The sequence below is a fragment of the Jatropha curcas genome, chromosome 4, assembly GCF_041381405.1.
Source record: "Jatropha curcas cultivar XTBG-Jc1 chromosome 4, XTBG_Jcur_1.0, whole genome shotgun sequence".
Lineage (NCBI taxonomy): Eukaryota > Viridiplantae > Streptophyta > Magnoliopsida > Malpighiales > Euphorbiaceae > Jatropha > Jatropha curcas.
In genome coordinates this window covers 30604867-30624587 of record NC_143154.1, presented here as the reverse complement: position 1 = coordinate 30624587, position 19721 = coordinate 30604867, and the positions used below count along the sequence as shown (strand labels likewise).

General features: G+C 34.9%; 3 protein-coding genes and 1 pseudogene across 6 annotated transcripts; 2 read left to right on the top strand and 2 right to left on the bottom strand.

Annotated features, from left to right (window-relative positions):
• The first annotated feature begins 409 nt into the window (after positions 1-409).
• LOC105645844 (Nucleic acid-binding, OB-fold-like protein) lies at positions 410-7307 on the top strand. Of its 2 annotated transcripts, XR_002285742.3 has the most exons (15): positions 410-855; positions 1075-1738; positions 1947-2055; positions 2136-2256; positions 2340-2429; positions 2537-2836; positions 2909-3016; positions 3376-3447; positions 3708-3794; positions 4065-4136; positions 4241-4330; positions 5316-5423; positions 6350-6418; positions 6920-7073; positions 7196-7307. XR_002285742.3 is itself a non-coding variant. In XM_012231560.4 (14 exons), the coding sequence occupies exons 1-14, from the start codon at positions 592-594 to the stop codon at positions 6992-6994; spliced, it is 2229 nt and encodes a 742-aa protein (XP_012086950.1). In that variant the 5' UTR covers positions 410-591; the 3' UTR covers positions 6995-7307. The 2 variants fall into 2 exon arrangements, 1 of the variants encoding a protein (XP_012086950.1); XM_012231560.4 differs by having other exon boundaries at positions 6920-7307.
• Positions 7308-8354: 1047 nt separating this feature from the next.
• TET10 (tetraspanin10) lies at positions 8355-12572 on the top strand. 2 transcript variants are annotated; one of them, XM_020683876.3, is made up of 11 exons: positions 8355-9025; positions 9477-9703; positions 9785-9839; positions 9958-10013; positions 10777-10824; positions 11109-11157; positions 11285-11368; positions 11455-11522; positions 11795-11920; positions 12018-12093; positions 12289-12572. In XM_020683876.3, the coding sequence occupies exons 2-11, from the start codon at positions 9627-9629 to the stop codon at positions 12352-12354; spliced, it is 705 nt and encodes a 234-aa protein (XP_020539535.1). In that variant the 5' UTR covers positions 8355-9025; positions 9477-9626; the 3' UTR covers positions 12355-12572. The 2 variants fall into 2 exon arrangements, with proteins under 2 accessions (XP_020539535.1, XP_012086951.1); XM_012231561.4 differs by having other exon boundaries at positions 8357-9025; positions 9591-9703.
• Positions 12573-12575: 3 nt separating this feature from the next.
• LOC105646055 (short-chain dehydrogenase/reductase 1-like) lies at positions 12576-13824 on the bottom strand (annotated as a pseudogene). Its single transcript, XR_016320452.1, has 4 exons — positions 13576-13824; positions 13425-13498; positions 13146-13329; positions 12576-13062 (listed from the first exon to the last, which is right to left on the bottom strand). The product of XR_016320452.1 is annotated as a short-chain dehydrogenase/reductase 1-like (transcript).
• A 902-nt stretch (positions 13825-14726) lies between these two features.
• Positions 14727-19572, bottom strand: LOC105645846 (tyrosine-sulfated glycopeptide receptor 1). Its single transcript, XM_089720199.1, has one exon. The coding sequence runs from the start codon at positions 18174-18176 to the stop codon at positions 14925-14927; it is 3252 nt and encodes a 1083-aa protein (XP_089576325.1). The 5' UTR covers positions 18177-19572; the 3' UTR covers positions 14727-14924.
• Positions 19573-19721: the final 149 nt, after the last annotated feature.

Sequence of the window (19721 nt, the reverse complement as noted above, 5' to 3'; positions counted from 1 at the left end):
CTATTCATTTTGAATTTACTGATTAAAACTGTTAAAACATGATATTTCTTGTTCATATAAGTTGCAACTTTAGGTTCAAAATATGAAGTTCAATTTCTTCTTAAGATTTTTTTCACTTTAGATGGGTTTAGATTTTGAATTATGACATCACCTAAAAATATTATTTATCATTTCTAGGCAAGAAAATCAAAAGTAAAGTTTTTTTTTTTTTTTTTGTTATTGAGCTCAACACATTTCAGAATTTTCTCTCTTTCTGGTAAAACATGTGGTGGCCAAAAGTGAAAAAAAAAAAAAGATATTTGGAATCCGTGTGAGAAAATCCCATTGTCGACGTGGCACATTTTGAGAGGATATCAAATTAAAGTATAGTTACAATTAAATGACATGTAAGCATTATCAGTAATCAGACAGATAAAGCTCCCTTCGTAGACCCATTGTATTTCCTTCCTCTATCTTCCTCTGCAGCACTGCCTGCTCTAGCCCTTCTACACCCAACCTTAAAACTATATACAGTTCGCAAAATCAAGAATTTGAATAAAATTCCAATGCTATTTAACGTTATCTGATGAAATTACTCTTCAATTGCCAAAAATGGATGGCCTTACACTAGCCACCGCCACTGCCACCAACGCCACAGCTAGCTCTTCCTTGTATATTAACAAATCGCTCTTTTCTGTGGTTTCGGTTGAAGGAAGAAGAATTAGAGGTACAAGAAGGGAAATATGTTGCCCTAGAAAGGGTAAATTTGTTGTTTTGGCGGCAAAAGAAGAAGAGCCCAACCTTAACCAGTGGGACCAAATGGAGCTCAAGTTTGGCCGAATGCTTGGCGAAGACCCCAAACTTACCCTTGCTAAGGTTCCTCTCTCTCTCTCTCTCTCTCTCTCTCTCTCTCTCTCTATATATATATATATATATATATATATATCTCTACACACACACACAATAGTGTTTCTCCTTTTAATGATGTATTGGGTATCCAACAGAATCGAAATTTTTAACTTAAATACTACAAAGTTCAACCGTTTATGAGATAATGGTTTTATGTTTCTGACATGGATATATTTTGGTTGATAGATAATGGCTAGAAAAGCAAACCCGGATGTTTCGTACCTTGAAGTCGAGAAATCATTTTATAAAAATAAGGGTAAAATTGTAGAAATACAAGAGCTTCCATTTGATGTCTCAAAGGATAAGAAATCGTCAGATTCATTGGATGGCTTGACTTTGGCACGACCTGTTCCTAAAGAAGGGTTTAAGTTTCAAGCTGATGATAGGCCAGTAGGAGCAGAGATAAAGAAGCCAAGGCAACCAGTTGGAAAAGCTATGGACAATACTAAAAGCAGTGTTCCTAATGTTATATTGAGAAAGCCATCTATGTTTGTTGAGGATGATGTGGAAGACAAGCCCTCTTCAAGGTCTAAAGTGAGGATTAAACCAAATTTGACGTTGAAAATGAGGAATGATCCAGCTAAGGAGAAGTTTAGTGATATGACTCTGTTGAGAAGGCCAGAAATACTGAGTGTTGAAGAAAAGCAAGAGTCTTCGGATAATGCAGAGTCCAAAGGTTACAATAAAGTAACTGAATTGAGAACAGGGACAGAAGAAGATGAGAATAACTATAGTGGTTTTACTTTATTAAAGAAGCCTGAAACTACGAAGGATAATGTTGAAGTATCTTCGGAGACTGGAGGTGCATCAGTTGTGATGGAGCCAGGGCCAGAAGCTAAACCCAGATTAGGTAATGAACTATATTGGTTTAAGCACTTGTGTGTCTTTGACTATGTGGAGGCTTATTTTCATAATTTATCATTTTAAATTTTAATTGCTAGGAAGATTCAAAATTTGAATTAATATCTGTGTTACGACAACCTGCCTTTTGCCTCTGAAGCTATATAAATGCCTTTTAGCTGAAATTGTAGAATATGATTTTTTGCTGGATTTTTAAGGAATACAGCCAATTGAGGTGAGCAATATTGGGTACGGTTCTGACAGAAATATTGTTGATTCTGCTGTGAAGTCCTCAGTAGAAGCTATGCTGCAAGGGAAGCCAAAGAGGTAAAATTACTTGAAATTTGATCTCCTGTTTGCCTGTCAAAATATTTATATCGTTTTTTTAACATGCTGCTTTGTTATAGATTAGACCAATCTGTTAAAAAAACATCAAGCTCTGATATCGAAAAGACAGCTATTTTGAATGATGAGAGTTCTGGAAAAGTCGATGAGCTTAATAATCTCCCTACTACATCACCATCTGAGGTCGGATTATATTATATCATCAAACCTCATAGATCGTTTAATATGAAATATTCTGATTATCTGGGGGTTTCATGAACTTGTAGGATGCTGATTGGTCCAGGGCAGAGGAGTTGCTTAGGACGGGATATAGAGGGGATGTGGAGTTAGTCAGCGCCAGCACAAAGGGTTTTGTTGTAAGTACAGTTCAAAGCAATGGTGAAATAAGCTTTGATATCTTTCTCCTATTTTACATGCCACTAGTTCTTTCAGTTTTTAAAGCTTTGGTGTCTTTATTTTACAGGTATCTTTCGGCTTATTGATAGGATTTTTGCCATACCGAAATCTGTCTGCCAAATGGAAGTTCTTAGCATTTGAGTCATGGTTGAAACAGAAAGGGTTGGACCCATCAATGTATAAGCAAAATTTAGGAATTATTGGAAGTTATGATAATGTAGACAAGAACTTCTCTCCTGATTCGAGAGCTGATCCAGAAAGTGATCGAAGCATTAGAGGAGAAATTACACCAGATATGAAGTTGGAAGATCTTCTTAAGATTTATGACCAAGATAAACTCAGATTCTTGTCCTCATTTGTTGGTCAGGTTTGGAGAAATTGTCTTGACTTTTGAACCTTAAATACTTCTCCTTTGGATCCTGATGACTTTTATTTGCAGAAAATTAAGGTGAACGTGGTAGCAGCTGACCGGAATTTGAGGAAACTTATAGTTTCTTTGAGGCCAAAAGAAAAGGAAGAGTCAATTGAGAAAAAGAGAAATCTCATGGTAAGGAGCATTTCTAATTGCAATATTTTTTTATGGTCATTGTACTTTAAAGTGCAAACTTTACATTCTTACAAACATTTAGCCTTTTTTACACTAACTACTATATTTGGAGTGAGGTCGTTTGGTATTCAAAGTGCCACTGTCTAGAATTTTCAGTACAATACGCTCATTCGAAATGAATTTTGAGATCCATAACAATCCGTATTAAAATATAACTGAATTTGCTTGTTGGACTTGATGTTGAATGAAATCATGATACTCCTTAACTATCTTCAATTTCTATTGCCCAAAAACTTCTTGTTCATTGATTATCAAGTAACTTGCTGGTCTTCTGGCACTTATGCTATTTGTTATTGCAGGCTAAACTTCAAATTGGAGATGTTGTGAAGTGCTGCATCAAGAAAATAACCTACTTTGGAATTTTTGTTGAGGTAAAATCTTTTTCTTATATCTATTAAGATGTTAAAGGTTACTATAGCTCATGTTTTGAGATGCTAATGAATTGTTTGCACAACAAAGATATTTAAGTAATTTTTTATGGAGATCAGTGTTTACCAGTGTAACATTTAAGCACCATGCTCAATCTCATTTTCTGAATACAACTTCCTAAATTGGAGTGATAACTAAGAATAGCCCACAATTAGTGTGTTTTTTTTTTCCGTAGAATCTTAACTTAAACAAGCTCATGTAGGTTGAAGGTGTGCCTGCGTTAATTCACCAGACTGAGGTGTCATGGGATGCAACCTTGGATCCTGCATCATATTTCAAAGTTGGTCAGGTATATCAATTTATTTTGGATTAGATTTCAGAAATTGATGTTTGTTTAATTTAAACTTTAATGCTGCCATAGACATGGAACAATAAGTTGGATAAGTCTTGGCTTTTGAAAGCTCCAGATCCTTTTTCCAATTTCTTCTTTCCATTCGCTATCTCATATCAATCCTTTACCTGTACTGAAAATGATTAAACACTTTGTGTGTTGTTTTTCCTTCTTCGGTTTCCTATTCCTTTGTTATGTTCCAAATTAACATTGTCTTTCTGGTCTCAGATTGTGGAGGCAAAAGTCCACCGATTGGATTTTTCACTTGAGCGTATTTTCTTATCATTAAAGGAGATTACGGTAACTATTCTTTGAGTAGTTTATGCATAATCTGGTTTCTATTCTAACCTTAGCATTCATTTGACTGATGTTTTAAATGTATTACTTGTTTCTTCACATGACAGCCTGATCCGCTGATTGAGGCCTTGGAGTTTGTGGTTGGTGATCGTGATCCCTTGGATGGGAGATTACAAGCAGCGGAGGCGGATTCTGAGGTTTTCCTTCCCACTCTATGAGTAGAAACTTTAGTCCTCTTTTCTATTTCATTTCTTCGAAGTATAAGGCTTTTGCCTTTTCTGAGATGAAGATAAAGGTTTTATCATTGTGGATACATTGAGAATAAATAAAGGTTCTAGAGTATTTAACTTATAGTCCTTCAAATATGAACTTTGGATTAAAAGCAGCCACAAAGAAGGGGTTTCCAACCATGGATGTTTAAAGCTTGGAATGATTTACGGAATAGATTTTATTCATAACCTTGAATACATTTTGTTCTCTCTTCTCCAATTCTATCAGTGATGTTTACGGCTGAATTGGCTTAAACCCCTGAATTTTGACCAAAAAAAAAAAAAAAAAAAGCTTTTGACCCCCTGAACTATAAAATTGATCTTGTAACACCCTCAACTTCACCTTTATATTAATCTCACATCTTATCAGGCTAGCAATAAAATTCCTATTTTTTACTTTTATATGCGAAATATTGATTTCATATATGGTTAGTAAAACTTTTAGAATAATAATTATCACAATTTTCAACTATCTAAAGTGATATAACTTTACAAGTTGAAGTGTTCAATGAGTCAAATTAAAGTATTTAATATGTGTAATTTTATGTTGAAGTGTTAATTGATCAAAATAAAAGTTGAGGGTATCACAAAGTTCTTCATGAAAAGTACAAGGGTGAATTTATGTATTGAGCTTAGCAGAATTTGAATGTGATTTTGTGCATCCCATTCTTATTGAAAAAGTATATGGTACCCATATATTAATGTGGAAGTGATACCCTGCGTTGTGGTTCTGTTAGCTAGTGATGTAATACCATGTTGTGATGTGCTTGTTACTGTTGCATATTGGTGACTTCCCAGTCTGCTTTTTTATGTTGAAGCATCTGTAATTAGTTTGTTGTTTGATTCCGTTCCCTGTTTCTTTAGTTAGTATTGTGGCAGCTGTTCCTGACCCTTTGATTTGGAATTCTGATAGTGGGCTGATGTAGAATCACTTATCAAAGAACTGCAACAAATTGAAGGAATCCAGTCTGTATCTAAAGGCCGTTTCTTCTTAAGTCCTGGTCTAGCTCCAACATTTCAGGTAAATGCTTTCCTTAATTAAGAATGATTGATGAAGAGTAAAATGGAATTATTAGCTCAAGGCCAATTTACTATTAAGCCATATTTTGCATGAAGTTTACTCATTAAGCTCTGGGAATTTTGGGTTTTCTGATTTACGTTTCCTATTAATCCCTTTAAGCATATGTCAGTGATTTTAATATTTACTTGAGTACAACCCTAGGATCCTATTTGATGGATCATGGACCAAAAACATGGATGATATACATGCACGCTATAAGGATGGTACTTCTTATCATTTATCGGCTATTCCCCCACCCAAAGTTCATATTCTTTTTCCCCCCAGTTTTAGCTAACCTTTCAAGTCAATCTCATTTTCTTTCTTTCTCCATCTCTCCCTCCCTCGTCTCAAGGAGCTCTGGGTTTTATGTGCATTAGTATCTTTAGTATAGCCTTGTATGCCAAACCATGCGAATAGTGGCATTTTTTCACTTATATAGAGATCATAATTCTCAAAGCTAACATAGTGTTTGGAATAAATCTATATAGAATCCATTTGATTTGCAAATGAATTTAATAGAAAAAAGTTCATTTGCAAATGAATTTTCATATTTTTATCAACTACAGAATTTATTTCAACTATGTAGCTTTACTAATTTATAATTAGAAGTCATTAACTTTAATTAATACCTTGTGCTTTTTTATGTTTACAGTTCATTTGTAAATTATGTCAGTTTTAGTAGAATTTGATCCAAGTGTAATCAAATCCATAGAATTAAAAATATTGAATTCCAAATGAATTTTCATTTATACCAAATATGAAAATTTGGATTTGCAAATTAATGTCATAAAATTCATTCTATACCAAATAAGTGCTAGTTGTTGGTGCACCAAAAATACATTTATCAGTTCAAAGTATAATTCTCATCCATCCATCTTCTGCTGCAGGTCTATATGGCGTCCATGTTTGAGAACCAGTACAAGTTGCTTGCTCGATCTGGAAACAAAGTGCAAGAGGTAAAAATTTCATATATGTTGCTTGTATATGCTGCACGAAGCAACATAACTAGATTGCTTATGCTCTCTTACGCTTCCCTTCAGGGATATGAATTTTGTGAACTGAAAATATGATCCCTCTAGAGAATATAAGTTCATCTTTTTTTTTTTTTTTTTGCTGCGGCTTAATGAGTTTTTTCTTTTAAATATTTAGGTATAATACATGATAAGAGCTTGTTTTTAGTTTGACTTCAATGTTAAAACTTAAAACCATACAGATTCTGCTATTTTTATACTGTTATGTTTAAAGCCCTTGACTTTCACCTGATACAAAATTTTCTTAATGAAATCTTACTTGATCAAGAAAATGCCAATGAAGTCAAGGGCTGAGGTGTGGCCATATACAAAGAGGAAAAAATGACTTTTCAAAGCTGAACTAATTACATTATAAAACATATTAAAGAATGAGTTACAGATGATAATTCCTCTTATTTATTTATTTATTTATTTATTTTTGAGCAGGTGATAGTTGAAGCATCACTGGGTAAAGAAGAAATGAAATCTACAATTTTATCATGTGCTAGTAGAGTAGAATGATTGTTCGCGGAATCTTAAATTTTGAATTCCCTCCTAATTATCCCGTCAGTGGGAGACCTTTCCTGCATTGAGACTCCAGGTTTAACTCTGAAGTCTGCTAGATAGTCAAAACAAGATCTTGTTTCAGTGTTTTTCATTATTTCCTTTTTTCATCTTTTTAGGATTTTTTTGCTTCTTTGTTGGTGGTAATCCCTCCTATAGTTCAATTGACAGGTTACATTGGTGTTCAAATTTAATAACGCATTCAACTCATGTTGGATAATTTATTCTCACTCTTTAATCAAATGAAGAGCTCTGGATTGTTAAATGGTTATATATGGAGTCTGTAGCTGCAACTTATTCTACCCTAAAATCTCACATTACCACTGTTTAATTTTTAGTATAGGTAATGGGGGATGTACGCTGATAATTGTGACTAAATTATTCATTTGTTTATCAGTTCTCTATGACAGCAGTGTACTTATTTAAGTGAAAGACTCAGTATTCTTAAGTAAGGGTTTTATGGAAAATTCTAGACAAACACTGTGTTATACATTCACGTGTGTATACAAGATATCCAGTCAAAGCATAATTATTGGTCTTTGTACTCTGAACTACAATAACATCTGTGAAGGGCAAAAGACTAAATAGCAGTTGTGTAGTCTGCTATCAATGATCAAGGCTTTTCAGTTGTTAGTAATTGACTAATTGATTGATTAAAATACATAAAGAGATTAGCTTTTTTTCATTATATCAAGGGGCAAGATAAGGTTGTTTATTTCTGATTGGCAAATTAGCCAATATTAGTCCTAAACTCTGATATTTCATTTTTACCCGCTCCAACTCATTGCCATAAGTTCGGTTAATCTCTGCAGGTCGCGGAATATATTTTTAGACTAGTTTTTGTATTACAATTTTAATTAACAGGTACTCCTTTTTTTTCGTCAAGTGATAATAATAGGATTTCATTCCAACAAGCAAAGGATTATAAAGGAAAGACCAAAGGCTAATAACAGTACAATCTCATCAGAGCATCAACTCCTGTTAAGGGAAACAAGCTGATCTAAGACTACTAGAAGTAAAAAATTATGTGGGGTCAGAATCATGTTATTCAGACATAATTATAATTAACTTTTTTTTTCTCCAGTAATTTCATATTTTATTTGATGTGAAATTAGTTTTATTTCGAGATTCGCAGTTATTTCTTTCATAAAAAAAATTTTCAATTTGTCTTCCTCGCTCGTTAAATTGGTTTAAAATTATATTAAATTAATTGTATAAAATGCTTTAACAACAATATATATTTATATTGTTTTGGCTTCTTGCCTCTTGCTAGATTCGGATAGGCTTGTAGCAAAACTTTTAGTTTTGGAAATTTTGAACTTTAAAAGTTCCCATTTTGCTTGTATTTTTTGTTGCTTCCATGGCTTTTAATGCATTACTGCAGTTAAAAAGAAGGAACAATAAAATAAAAGTCGATTAAGACAGAGATGGGCATCTGATATTTTCCGGTTAAGTTTTCGAACGCAGTGTTGTCCTAAAGAAGCTAACTTCTTGCTTACATATCAACATACCAACAAAACATCACATGACAATGATTAGTATTATACATTGACCAACAACAGCTTAAAAGAAGAAGAAAATGAATTGTGTTTAAGGATTAGCTGCGGTTTCTGTTAGAAGGGTATCGTGTCGTGTCCTGTGATACAACCACTGGGAAACAAGATCCATGTGCAGCTGTATTTTGTGGACCAAAATACCCTCAATTTTCTGGCATTATCCCCACACAACCGCACAGCCGGCCTGCTTGCCCTCCTATTCCCCTTTCCGTTGCTTGTAGTGCAAGTGCCACTTCAAAGAGCTAGCTCACAAGGAACTACTGTCGTCTTTCTTTGTTTCTTGGAAAATATCTTTAAAATTCTGTTATTTTTCCCTTTCTCTGTTGCTTTCTTCCTTTAAGTGAAACCTCACAGAGAAAGCTAAAATAGAAAAGGGAAAATGGGTATAGGCACCAGCAACTTTGTGATCAGATGGATCAACTTACTCACCATGGTATGCTTTCTGATTCTCTCTCTCTCTTTCTTGCTTTTGTTTATTTTGCTCCTATTTTTTAAGCTTTTCTAGTAGATTATATACCACATTCTTAATTGGCATTTCAAATTTTCTTGGTTGTCTTTTGGTGTTGTCAATTTTCTCTTTAATGGGTTTTTCTGTTACTGGGAAGTAATGACTGCTTCATTTCCTGGAAAACTCTGAATTGAAGTTTGTTTCTTTTGGTTTTGTGTCTTTCTTTTTTTTTTTTTTTTGTTGTATTTTTTTTAAATTTTTATCCTTTCTTCATTTTTTCGTTTTGAAGTTGTATACTTTCTTTCACATTAATAATTATTTTAGGTTTCACACATCTTACTAATTGGTTTTGTAGACAAATACTCAAGGTACATTGCATAATCCAGCAAAATTTTTAAAATTTTCAAGCTAAATTCTTAAAATTTTCACTTGCTAGAATATCTGCTCAAAAGTTTTGGTGCTTAGCTAAATTTCAATATAATAGAGGTAAATTTGCTATCTTTCTTGTAGCATTTTAGGTTAATGCTTACTTCGATTCCTTAATATGTAGCTTTTAGCTATAACTGTAATAATTTTTGGGGTATGGATGAGCACGCATCATGACAGTTGCAGAAGGTCTCTCACCCTCCCTGTGCTAGGCCTTGGGGCTTTCATATTTATAATGTAAGTTTTACCATTTATCTTTCTACTTTTTACCGTTTCCATAAAAACACTAATAGATAAAGTCTTTTCCTTGATTTTCAGATCGATAATTGGTTTCTTGGGTGCATTGAAGAACAACTCCGTACTGCTGTGGATTGTATCCTTACTAGTGGAACTTTTCATATTTAAGTTATCCATATATATATATATTTTAAATTTAGTGTAGTCTATTTGTTCTAGTATTCAAAGGATACGCCTTGACGGGTCATTTGCAGTATCTCATTATGCTGTGCATAATTTTGGTGGCAATACTTGTTTTCACTGTATTGGCGTAAGTGTTTTGGTTTTGCTTTAGTTTGATTTGCTCGACATATAATATATATATTTTCAACACAGATGTAGACTTGTTATAAGATGGATCAACTTTCTCACCATGATAACTCCTTATTTTGTTCAAATTTGTGCATGAACTTGTCCATTTTTCTGCAAACGCATTGTTGTTTCTTTTTTCCTAGTTTGTCTATTGGTTTATTTATCACGCATAGTTTCGCCCAACTAATTCAGGAGTTCATCGTCATGTTATTGTTCAACCTTTCCTTGTTTTAATGAGGTTGATTTTCAGATCCACTCTCTGCAGTAAAGACTAATATTTGTACTAATTGGGCTAACTTCTATGTGAAGCCCATCTTTTCATATGATCAATTTGCTAATTTTTAAGCTTTTTTTTTTTGCTTGAAATTTAAAATCTGTTCTTTATTTATTAAGTGGATCAGTTTCATGTTTAGATGGTGTTATATTCATGTTGACCCTAATTGTGTTATAGGTATAACTCGACGTGACATGAATACAACCCACTAACATGAATTGCCACCCCTAGCAAGAGTAATAGATTCTAGCTTCTTATCCGATTCCCTTATTTGCTTTTTAGAGGTCGCCTAAGAGAAGTTGAAGAATTAGCATGGAGTTTCATGGTTGTAACATTTTATGTATATCCTACAGAGGAGGCATGCATCTCTTATTGTGATTTGTGCATTATTCTTATTATTTGGAATTTATAATGGGTATATTTTGCTACTGGTTGGACTTTGTTATAGGTTTATTGTGACAAACAATGGATCTGGTCATAACGTCCCTGGTTTGAGGTAAGAAAACTTGCAATTTCCAAACAAAGTACCTGTGCTCATCTCTTTCTTTTTGTTCTAGTTATCCCCAATCCCACTGCAAGCAAGAAGGATAAAAATGAACAAAGAATATGCTAATATCATATCTTGTCCAGTCCCCTTAATCCTCTCCCTCTCCCTGTATTTTTCACCCTCCTCTGATCCTTTTTATTTGCTGTAAAGCATTTCACTTCCACAGTATACTTCATGGATGTTCTGCTAAACTAGGTATGATGTCAATTACTGATATATTGTTGTCTGGTCAGGTACAAGGAGTATCAACTTCAGGATTTTAGCTCATGGTTTCTTAAACAGGTAAATGGCTTTACCTTATCAGCTGTATATAGTATTTATAATGGAGTGTCTACTTTTTGGTACACACTGTAGTATTAGTTTAAACTAAAAAATTACATGTGATTTTACTAACTTTGGACTTTTTTAGTTGAATAATACCAAAAACTGGAAGCGATTGAAGAGTTGTCTTGTGAAGTCTGACGACTGTAATAATCTATCCAAAAAGTATAAGGTCTGCCTCCTAGATTCAAATATGCTAACTTGCCAATTTCAAATTTCTGAAACATCAAATTTGATGCTTTTTATTTTTAAATGCAGACTCTTAAACAGTACAAGTCAGCAAAACTAACCCCTATTGAAGCCGGTTGCTGCCGACCACCATCTGAGTAAGTGCCTTTATTGAATTCCCTTTTCTGCATTCCTTCAATCACATTCATGTTAAGTTTTTCGATCTGTTATAATGTAGAAATGAAATGCCATGTTTTCTTGTTCCTCCTTGTTGATGGTAATGCACCATATTAAGTTTCATTGCTCTGGAGATTTACACGATAGTCCAATGAATATTTGAATTTACAGATCTTACAAAACAACTATTGATAAAATTGATAACGATATCTACTGACTACTGAAGTTACTTTGTGTTTAAATTACTTGACAGATGTGGTTATCCTGCTGTTAATGCTTCATACTACGATTTGAGCTTCCACCCAATTAGCTCCAATAAGGACTGCAAACTTTACAAAAATTCTCGGACTACAAAATGCTACAACTGTGATTCCTGCAAGTAAGTATCACTTTTGATGGTCTTTTCACTTCATATTTTCCTGTCCTATTTCTGTAATAACATTTTTCCTAATAAACTCTTGCAATCATGTTTTTAGGGCTGGAGTTGCAGAATACATGAAAACTGAGTGGAGAGTGGTTGCAATATTTAATGTCATTTTATTTGTTGTGTTGGTAAGTTAATACATTTCATCATGTGTCTACATTCCATTTGCCGTGTGTTGTTGTGAAGGTCACAAGGGCTTTCATTATGAGATCATATTTTTCAAGTTTATGATTGTGTTGTTCTTATTTCTTCATTTTACACTCATTTCTGGATAGTAAAGTTTTTTAACTTTTTTTTCCCCTTTCATCTGCTGTAAATACCAGTCAATGATTTACTTTGTGGGATGCTGTGCAAGACGAAATGCTGCTAGCAATCGATCTAAAGCCTGAAGAGAGAACCTTTTTATTGACTATTCTGATTCATTAGTTGATGGTTTTATCGGTGTTAAAAGAATGGAGAGAAGATGAAGTCTGTATTATGTTCTGCAAAGAAGTAAAATTTGGGTCGATGTCTTCTGTTTGTAAGCAGTGCCTTAGTTAATGTAAAAACATTTGTTCTTCTGATACTAAGAAGGAAATCATGCAATTAATGTTCTTGTTCTTGCTTTTTTTTTTTTGACATGAATTAATGTTCTTATCTTATTTCCATTGCCTTCATGCTTTTAATTAACATTGCAACTTAGTTCTTACACCAAATGAAATTGATCGTTGATTGTCTTCCATCAAAAGTTGGAAACATCCATCTGATCAAAGTAGAGGCCTGAAGGACCAGTATAAGGCAGCAAAGCCAATGTCACTGGAACTCTTGCACATTCTTCAGGAGTCAAGTTTCCTCTGTTTGCTGTCATGTCTCTCTTGACCAACCCAGGATGCACGCAATTTACCCAGAATACAGGGAACTTTCTTGCAATGACTGGTATAGGCATTTCTAGCAGCTTTGGAAACTTTGTAGGCAGATACAGTAAGAGGCCAGCCATTTTCCAGCAACTTTTCCTCCTTGAAATCCTTTAAAAACCATTGCACAATCTCATCTAGTTTTTCCACTGTTAAGCTCTCAACATTTTCTGGCTGCACTTTAGCATTCTCATTGTTGATAAACTGCAAAGGGAGGAGTACAAGACTCAAGATATTAGGGTTTCAATTCCATTTTTGTTACTTTTTCATGAATCTTTCTCTATTACCTTTAGTTATCCATAGAAGGATGGAATATTCACTATTCTTGCAGAGTCAGAGAGTTACAGAAGTGGAATAAGTGATTCAGTTACATCTTTGGTTCCATAATAATTAGTTTTCAGGCATTCTTCGGTCATCTCGTCTGTCTGCTGAACAATGCCTTTTAACAATTCTGCATTCTCATCTGTTAAACTGCATCCATTTAATAAACTCGCAATGGAATGTAATGAAATAAGTCTATAAAGTACGATGAAATATATATTTCGGTAACAGCTTGAGGACTTACTGCACCTCCTTTAACTTTGAAGGCTTCTAATGCTTTCCGGTCTATGAAGAGTCCTCCAACTCCTGCATTGTTTACCTGCATTAAAATTGAACTGAGAAATCTATCACCTTATTCTTTTGTTCAACTAATTAAAGTGTTCTTTTTTTACTCACCAGAATATCAAGTTTTCCATATTTGGTTCTGATAAACTTTGCCAGTGAATCAATACTAGCTGCATCAATGACATCAAGTTGATGAAAAATCACATTGGATAATCCATGTTCTTGAAGTATTCTGGTAGCTTCTAAACCTCTCTTCTCATATCTAGTCGTTGATATTACTAAAACTCCGTTTGATGCTAATTGATGACATATTTCTAGTTCAATTCCTTTATTAGCTCCAAGAACAACAGCATATCTAAGTCAAGAGCTTAATATAATAATCATTTTTTAATATATTAGATATGGTAGAATCTTAAGATTAGATAAACTTGCCTTTGTTTTGCCGAATTGGTGTTAACGTCCTCCATTTCTGATGATCCAGATCTATAGACTCGTCTTCATTTCGAAGACAACCTTTAATCTGTAGGGATAGTTTGCTAAATACTAAAATAGTAATTAAACAAATATTTTTAATAATCGCATGTAACTCCTGTATGTGATATTTTATCTATTGTTGATTCTGTGAGACTGAAATAGTGGCATTAAATTTTTAATTATCAATTTCAACCAGAAACTTCATTCCCTAAATGATATTTATGTTTCACTAGGCACTTCATTCCCTCAAAATACCTGGTACTGAAGCCTACATAGGAAGGTCAAACCCATAATGTTTTGACTCCTACCCAGTATCCAATGGAGAGCCAAAAAAAAAAAAAAAAAAAAAAAAAACGAATGAATATGGTGATACTTGAAATTGTTAATGGTGGTTCATATTACAGTGATTTCACTTCATTCCATATTAACAACTTGAATTTGTTCCAAAGCAGGCTTCTTCTGTTCTTCCATTATCGATTTACTGTGGTTCATGATTCAAAAATCTGTTTTCCTTCTTCAATTTATGTATATATTCTACTTGAAGCTTTAGTAAGGATTATCAGAATCTTTGCTTACAATTGATTTAAAAATTCTACAAAATGTTTATGAAATGCACGTGAATTTCAAGTTTCATATTTGGTATAGATGAAAATGGTCACTTGTAAATTTATTTATACCGAAAAACGGGTTAGAGTAATTTGAAGATTATAGAAATTGGATGGAAACTTATGTTGCATAACCTGCTGCTACTGCATTAATTTGATAAGTGATGTTTAGCTGCATATGGATTCTAAGAAAACAACCATATCACTTTGATTTAAATTTTCTTCTTTTTCTAAATCTTTAGACTAGTATGATAAGTGAAATTCACATTTACAACAGTAAAATGATGTGAAACTATACAATCAGAACCAGACATTCTGTGCAAACAATATATATATATATATATATATACCTGTATTCTTATATGTGCAGAAGGGCATTTCCTAATCCTTATTGTGGTTTCTGTTTGAACCTACATTTTTCAGCCACTCGACAACTTCCTTAATAGTTGGTCTCTTTGTAGGGTTCTGATTTACACACTTACAGGCAACATCTAGCACTTGCAGCATTTCATCATCAAATCCCTTTCCTTTTAAGATAGGATCAAAGATTTGGTCTTGTTTGCCTTCGCTCCTCATTTGCAGGACCCAGCCGACCAATTCTCTTGACATTTTTGGCTTGAATACCTCCACAGGTCTCTTTCCAGTCAGCAACTCAAGCATTACAACCCCAAAACTATACATGTCTCCTCTCAATGTGGCTACCCATGCTTGCCCATATTCCGGAGGAATATAACCTAGAGTACCAACCAGCTCTGTTGTAACATGAGTATGATAGGGAAGAATCAACCTAGACAATCCGAAATCTGCTACGTGTGCTTCGAACTTGTCATCAAGAAGGATGTTGCTTGACTTTATATCGCGATGAACAATGTGTGGCTCACATATTTGGTGCATGTAAGCAAGACCACGGCTTGTTCCTCTTGCAATCTTAAGTCTAGTTGGCCAGTCTAACAGGGATGCACCATCAACCTTCTCGTGTAACCAGTAATCCAAACTTCCATTTTCCATGTAGGAATACACAAGCAGCCTAAAACCTTCATACACACAGTAACCTTGCAATGAAACCAGATTCTCGTGTTGTGCTGTGGATAAAGCCTCTACTTCTGCTTTGAATTCCCTTTCCATGAGACCCATTTCTCCCGAGAGTTTCTTAATAGCCAGCTTGGTCCCGTTTGCCAATGTTGCTTTGTAGACCAAACCAAAACCACCACAGCCAATAATGTTTGCTTGATTGAAATTGCCAGTGGCCTTTAAGAGTTCAGATATGGTCAGATCCTTGAGTTCATCAGTATTGTTAGGGAACAATATAACCAGGCTAGTATCTTTGTCAGAGTCAAGAGGCAATATGGAGTTGCTAGAAAGCGTATCCATCTCTATGTTTTCCATGTCCCCTCCTGGAATGATCCTTCTCTTTGACAATATCCACAGAGCCAGCCCAGCAATAAATAAACCGGTTGCAAAACAGCTTCCAAGTACAAGTCCAACAAGAAGTTTTGTGTTTGTTCTTTTATGGCGCGTACTAGGATGGGAAGGTTCTGATGAATTGGAGCACGAACGCTGTAAAATTGGACCACACAATCCCAGATTTCCCATAAAGCTCGAAACTGGAAAGGTATCAAACTGACTTCCAGATGGTATAGGTCCTTGAAGATTGTTATCACTGACACTAAATGAAGATAAGAAATGGAGAACATTGAGTGATGCAGGGATTTCTCCAGATAGCTTGTTTCCAGAGAGATTCAATTTCTCTAAGTTGGTGAGATTTGATAGTTGATCAGGAATGTTGCCAGAGAAGTTGTTATTACTAAAATCCAGCACATGGATAAACTTTAATTGGCCAATCTCTATTGGGATATCTCCACTAAGGCTGTTGTTTCCCAAGTATATAGCTGGTGGTAAGTTATACAGTTGATTGTACTGCTGATAGGTAGCGTTATTGGGCTGTGCAAACACAGGTAATGGAAGATAACTCCGACCAATTAGCTCACTAGTCCCTTTAAATGCTAGTGTTGGCAATCCTGTGAGTTCCTTTGGAAATTCTCCAAATAGGAGGTTACAAGACAAGTCTATATAGAAAAGACTTGGCAGACTACCTAACCAACTGGGAATCAAACCTGTGATTCGATTAACAGACAGGTCCAAGATTTCTAGGTTCTTGAGCTTGGCTAGCCAAGTGGGTACTTGGCCAGACAGTTGAGAAGCACCCAGGGCAAAAACCTGGAGGTTCTCGAATCCAGTTGAGTTTAATGCCTCTTCATCTGGTATGGTTTCATGCATGAAATTCACAGAGAGTATAAGAGTAGTGAGGTTACTACAGCCCATCATAATTCGGATTGCTCCAGTAAGGTTGGTTAAGTTGTTGTAAGAAACAGACAGAAAAGACAGAGACTCTAGTGCTTGTATTTCAGGTGAAATCTGTCCCTCCAGCTGATTATAGGCAAGTCTAACTGCTCTTAGCGATTTACAAGCATAAAGACTTTTAGGAAGATTACCTGTGAAGTTGTTGTTACCGAGATCAAGGATGCTAAGTCGGAAAAATGAAGAGAAATTGAAGGCAGAGAGCTCCCCTACTAAAAAATTGACCCTCAAATTCAATGTCACTAGTTTAGTACAATTCATTAGAGATGGAGGCAGAGAACCTGTGAGATTGTTGATGTGAAGCTGCAACTGTTCCAATTCAGAGAGCTTGCCAATATCTTGTGGTATTGAGCCAGTCAACTGATTAGAGTATAGATCAAGAATTCTGAGGTTCCTCAGATTGACCAAGGAATCGCTGATGATACCATACAGGTTGTTGAGAGGTAATGAGAGTTGTTCCAGCAAGACAGCGTTGTAAATATCCTCAGGAATTGTCCCTGAGAGATTATTGAAACCTGCAGAGAAAATCCTCAGATTGGAACATTCCCCTATTCCAAAGGGAATACTGCCATTGAAATCATTGTCAGAGAAGTCGAGAATGGTCAGGGTGTAAGAAGAAACAATGCAGATGTTGGACGGAATTTGGCCAATGAAGCTATTGTTGCTAATATTGAAGCTACTCATATTCCTAGCTACCTGGAGAATCGAGTTGGATGGAATTACCCCACTAAAGTGGTTGCTAGATAAGTCCACTATCTGGATAGCTGTATTGGTGCTATTTTCATGAGAAGACGGTATTTCCCCATATAGACGATTATTGCTGAGATCAAGAATCTGGAGACTATCGAGAGAAGATAAAAAGCTGGGAGGAAGAGGACCAAAAAGTCTATTATGAGAGAGATTGAGTTGAGATAGATGGGTCAAATTGGCAAGAGAAGGTGAGAGAAAGCCAGTAAGGCCTTTGAAGGGTAACCAAAGACGAGTGACTCTACCGTCAGTTACATCACACTCAACTCCTTCCCAAAGGCAGCAATCAATAGTAGCAGACCAATTCAAAGGAGAAGAAGAAGAGGATACGTTAGAGAAAAAGGGCAGAAGAGAATCATGATCATCTTGATTGCAGAAAACTGCAGCATGGCTAGAAGGCAGTGAAAGTAATATTATTAATACCAGAACCAACAAGACCATGATTCTTGGTCTTGGTATTATTGGATAACCCAAGCAAGAAAGACCAAGAAAGTTATTGTCTTTAACATCAATCGTAATCATCCCCATCACTGGGACAAAAGAACAAAAGCAAGAACAAGGTATAAGGAAGGGGAAGAAGAGGAGGAGAAAAAGTAGACCAAGTACATGATTATCTGATCTCAAAGGTAGCTTGTAGTTGTAGAATAACAGAGATATGAAGATTGCGGTAGAACACCCATTGACCAAAGAAAGAAATGGAAAATGAAGTAAGAGAGGTGGAGGTAGGAGACAACGTATTTTTGGGGGGCATGACGTTAGTCATTGATATTATAATGGCACCAAGGCAATACACAAAATATTAGTAATAAACTAAAGAACAGAAAAAGTATGCACCACCCAAATATTGAAGTAGCAGTATATTAGTATATATCATGAGCGTTTACTTTTGGGGCGGCTGGTAGTGCGTCGTGGTGGTGTGGACTTTTTTCTTTGAAGGATGATTGATTGATTGATGACCGTACCCATATAAAAAAAAACAACTGTGTTATTGAACTATAAAAGAAAGAATCAAAGTCAGGTTAAGATAAAAAAAGAATCAAAGGTCCAAGAACTCTTTTAATGGCTAATAAACTCTTTATTCTGAACCGAATATTGATTCTTGTTTATATTGATTTTCTTTTGGTGTAAATATTTTAATGGCTGCCCTGACCCTCACTTTTGTTTTATGTTATATTGTATGGAAGGTATTGGTTGCTGAGTTATTTGGACTCGATTATATAGTTGTTTAAAAAATTGGTGCTTGGAGGGGATAGGCAATGGTTGCAAGTGGCAGACAGAAACAAGTGGCCGAGTATGAATATCATATTTGCATTAGAGTTTGGAGCTGACCACATCACCATCCATCACCAATAAAATTGCCACTCCTGCACTACTTAAATCTCTATTCCTGATAAGTCCATGTCCTAACTTTGCCAAGTTAAGATCTTTACTTCAGATGCTGCAGCTTGCAGCAGAGAAAATAATTATCAATAACAATTTTTTTTTTTTTTGAAATTATTATTAACAACAATAGTAATAAGGCTACTTGATGGATAAAGGTAGAGGACAATACCAAACAAATATAAATACGACGACGTGATTGGTTTTAAACGGCGTGCGATGCGTCGTTATCATAGACCGTCAATGGATCTGTGGCGGTGAAACACCCAGCTCCACCATCACACCAACTCCACCAGTCCGAAGCTGTAAATCCTCGGCTAACTCATCGCAGATCAGTTACCACTGTTCAACTTCATTTTTTATTGAATCACCTCTCAGTTTGACTGTACATGAGTAGGTGAGTTCTCTCTCGGAGCACAAACTATTGAATTTGAAAATTAAAATCAGAAATAGAAGATCTGAAACTCATATTACTCCTACAGTAAAGAAAAGAGCAGTTCCCAATTAAAATTATGAATATAAGATCTGAAACTCATATTAGAAAACGATGAGAAGAATACAAAGACCATGTTATTTTGTCTGTACATAATTACTTCCGAAAGGCTGCAATTTTTAATGTTTTTTTTTTTTTTTTTTTAGGAGAATTTTAATATTTAAATGCTCAAATAGTAATTTTCTTAAGATGTCATGTGG